This window comes from Heterocephalus glaber, unplaced genomic scaffold, assembly GCF_053883595.1.
Source record: "Heterocephalus glaber isolate CG9 unplaced genomic scaffold, H.glaber_assembly_v1.0 deba00001764, whole genome shotgun sequence".
Taxonomy (NCBI): Eukaryota; Metazoa; Chordata; class Mammalia; order Rodentia; family Bathyergidae; genus Heterocephalus; species Heterocephalus glaber.
The window spans coordinates 1,877,606-1,881,160 of record NW_028258461.1 but is presented as its reverse complement, the minus strand read 5'-3'; the positions used below and the strand labels follow the sequence as shown (position 1 = coordinate 1,881,160).

General features: G+C 56.6%; 1 protein-coding gene across 1 annotated transcript; it reads left to right on the top strand.

Annotated features, from left to right (window-relative positions):
* The first annotated feature begins 2,655 nt into the window (after positions 1 to 2,655).
* LOC110345356 (uncharacterized) lies at positions 2,656 to 3,555 on the top strand. The gene is made up of 2 exons (XM_021242521.2): positions 2,656 to 2,913; positions 3,094 to 3,555. Exons 1-2 carry the CDS (start codon positions 2,752 to 2,754, stop codon positions 3,433 to 3,435), a joined length of 504 nt encoding a protein of 167 aa, XP_021098180.2. The 5' UTR covers positions 2,656 to 2,751; the 3' UTR covers positions 3,436 to 3,555.

Here is a 3,555-nt window from a genome sequence, read left to right as displayed (position 1 = left end):
GGTGACTGAATCAGAGAGAGGGACCAGGCTAGTTCCGGCCTGGGGTGGGGCGGCCCTCCACACTCCTCACTGCTTTATACCACGGGGTGGGCTGGAATCCCACTGTTACTCACAGTTGAAAGGGATGGCGTGTCACTACAGGCCAGCACTGTAGCATCCAGCACATGTTTCAAAGGTGCCATCAGTGGCTCCAATTTCCTCACTCCACAGCCCAGGGCGGTGACCCTAGGGAAGGCTCCAGGTCCCAGGGGTGACTCAAGCCAGGAGATTCAGGGCCTCAGGGCTGGGTTTGAACCCTGCCTCTCCCACTCTGGTGCAATGCTGAGGCCCTAGGGCCTGAGTGTCCCGCCCTGTGCCTGGGACCAGCAAAGGTAGCCCCTTCCCGGGGGTTCCCGGCCTGCCTGTGTGCTGGGGAGCTCCCCTGAGCCCTTCCAGACCCCGTGTCCACGCTCTGCACCCAGCTCTGTCCTGGAAGGCCGTGTGCACGCTTCTATCCTGGAGCTCCTGGGCCCTCTGGCTGGATTGGGCTGGGCCCGGGCGTGCAGGTGGGAGGGAGGGAGGGCTCTGGAGCATGAGGGATGGAGACTTGGTGCCTGGCTCCCTGTCTGGGAGTCACTTCGGTCACCTGGGCTGAGCCCCTGCTCTTCTCAGCACAGGCTTCTCCTCATTGGTTTCCATCCTCCCAGGCCCCCATCGAAGCTCCTTGCTGTCATCGGCTTGTGCCTGAGGAACAGCAGCTGGCTGCTCCTGGGGACCGTCCACCCTCCATCAGCTCTGTGCTTGTTCTGCTCTGGATGGGCCCAGGGTCCCAGAGGGAAGAGAATGGCTGCCTCTAACATCTCCCCTTTCTCCTTTTTGGTCACAGAGCATAGCACACACCACGGAGATTCTGCCCCTTATGTGGTGCTCTGTGTCGTGCTTAAGTCTGCCTTCGACAGTGAAAAGTGAGCATCAAGAAGGTGGTTGAAAATGGAGCTAAGGAATATTCGGATCAAGCCAGTGGCAGCTCTCAATACAGCAAGGACAGAGGGCCAGAAGGCAAGAACTGCAGGAGCCACACAGGGGTCCCTGGTCCTGGTGACTGAGGTGAGACAGGCAGGGCCCCTCTCAGTGTACTGCTGAGCCTGGGATCGTGGAGCATGTACTGGAAAATGAAACCAGTGGGACAGGGAAACTGCAATACACTGATCTCGCTGTACATTGGTGACCTTGAATTTTTATTCTTCATTTTGGTGGAAAGAGTATGGCTGGGACAGGAGTTGCCCTGTAGCTCTATCGCAACACTTTAAACAAATACGCACCAAGTGCATCCCTAATGCTCTGATGGTTTTCAGTGGATATACTCTTAAAGACAGTACGCACATTGAGAAAACAATTCCAAAAAGTAGTGGAAACCTCTCATTTCAAAAACGTTTATTCAGATTTTGACCCGCTGTATTTGAGGTAGTTGGCATGTGTGGGTTTTCTGCTGTTTGTTCATTTCAGGGTGTTGTTCGGACAACAGATTGCAGGAAGGAACCCTGTACTTCTCCCCCAACCACTTATAAGTTGGTTTGTGAGTATTTAAATAAAGGGAAGAAGTACTCCCCGGGCACCCTTGGGGTTCGTAAGACACAGATGCACTGTGCTCTGGCTGGGATCCGTGTCCCGCAAGGCACTGATGTTGAACACTTGCTTCCCGGGATGGTGGTAATGGAGGTGGCAGAACCTTTAGGAGACGGTGCGCAGTGGGCAGTCCTTAGGCCTTTGAGGGTATTCCCTTGAAGGCAGTGATGGGTCCCCAGTCTATTTCTGTCTCTCTCCTTGCTTCTTGGTTCAATGGGTGAGCAGTTTATTCTCCCACGTGCTCCCACCATGAGAGTAGGAGGCCCTCACTGGAGGTCAGAAGACATGGAGCCATTTGACCCTGGATTGGCCCTTCCAGAATTATGGGCCTAAATAAACCCATTGTTTCTGTGAGCAGCAGTAGCTTCTGCTATGTGATTACAGTAATGGAAGCTGCCCGATTCTCCTTGATAGCATCGTTCTCCTAGACCATGTTGGACAGTCGTCCTGGGAATAAATGGTACTGGTTTGCTGTGTCTGGATCTCAGGAGAGCATGTGGGGTGGCCTGTCTCTTTGTGTGTGAGGTGAGCAGGGGAACCGGAAGCAAAGCTCTAGTGGTGCTGGTCATGTTTCCTTTGTTGGTGTTATTATTTGTTTTTCTATATGGAGTTCTATGATTTCCCAAAGGCAGTGAGGCGTGTCACCCTATTGGAGGAGGGTATGCCTAGGGGTCAGGAAGCTGAGGAATTCTAAGTGGCCATGGGAGCAAAGCAGGTAGCATAAAAAGGTAGCCTGGCTTTAGCCAAGGAGTAGGCGGCTTCCAAGGTGCATATGACTGAATTGTAGGGGGAAACACGATGGTTTCCTGGACCACAAGGGCCTGGAGGGATTTCCTATGGCACATAATGAGGAGGGCTAAGGAACCGAGTAACAGACGTGGCTCAGGGCTCTCATGTGTGCAGTGAGACTTGAACCCCGGAAGCTGAGAAAGGGCTGCAGGTGAGTTTGGAGCACGTGGTAGTGTCTACCCACCCCCACCCCGGTTGTCAGGGTAGGGGTTTGTGACGTCAGAGCCTCCTCAGGGCTCCCATTGGCTGGCGCAGAGCCTGGGTGAGGTAACAAAGTAGGGTGCGGCTCCCAAAGCTGCAGGAGGGCTCAGAAGAGGAAACGGAAACGGGGCTGGCCCAGAGGTCCGAAGCTGAGCCATGGAGGAGGAAGACTGTGGAATGCATGGCAAGTGGGCTGTCACTTGGATCACCATCGGGAAGCCCAAGGTGCAGGTGGAAGAGGAGCAGAGGCGCTCCAAGAGGAAGAGGGCGGAGGACAGCGCGGAACAGGCCGAGGCCCAGCAAGCAGAGGCACAGAGGGTGAGAGGACCCGGGCTGTGTCCTGCTCTTGTCCCTGTCCCTGTCCCTGGCCTGGCCCTGTCCTCCTGGTCCCAGCCCTTCCTCCTCCTCCCCCCAGGGCCGGGCAGGGCGGCCCCCAGCCCAGCACAGCCCCCCTGACCAGGCCTCTCCTGTCCTCTCCTCTCCTGTCCTGTCCTGCAGAAGCAGAAGATCATCGACTGGGTGATCTCCGTGCTGGAAAACAGCCCCAACCAACACCACAAGCGCATGGTGATAGGGCTGTGCCAAAGGGGGATGAGGCAGAGGGACAGCGGCGACCCCAAGCCCAAAGCCCAGCCTGAACTGCAGCCCAACCCTGAGCCCCAGCCTGATCCTGTGGAGAAGCCTGAGTCTGGGGCTGACAGCGCGGTCTCAGGGGCTCCCCGCTGCTGCCTCGGCCTCCGCTTTGCTTCCAGGGCAGCCTCCGCCTCCACCATGGCCTCCACAACCACCTCCACCTCCAACGTGGCCTCCACGTCCACCTCCACCTTCACCTCCACCTAGGGAGTGGACCGAGGGGGCGGAGAAGCACAGGCCCCAGAAACTGGGAGGAGGGGACAGGGGAAGGGATGTTGGCCTCATGGAGACCAAGTGTGGACAATAAAGCACCGTCAAGACACGAAA

Excerpts from the sequence above, each read along its gene's own strand:
- LOC110345356 (XM_021242521.2), top strand. The coding sequence starts at position 2,752 with ATGGAGGAGGAAGACTGTGGAATGCATGGCAAGTGGGCTGTCACTTGG. Across the intron at positions 2,914-3,093 it reads AGCAAGCAGAGGCACAGAGG|AAGCAGAAGATCATCGACTG; the intron begins GTGAGAGGACCC and ends CCTGTCCTGCAG.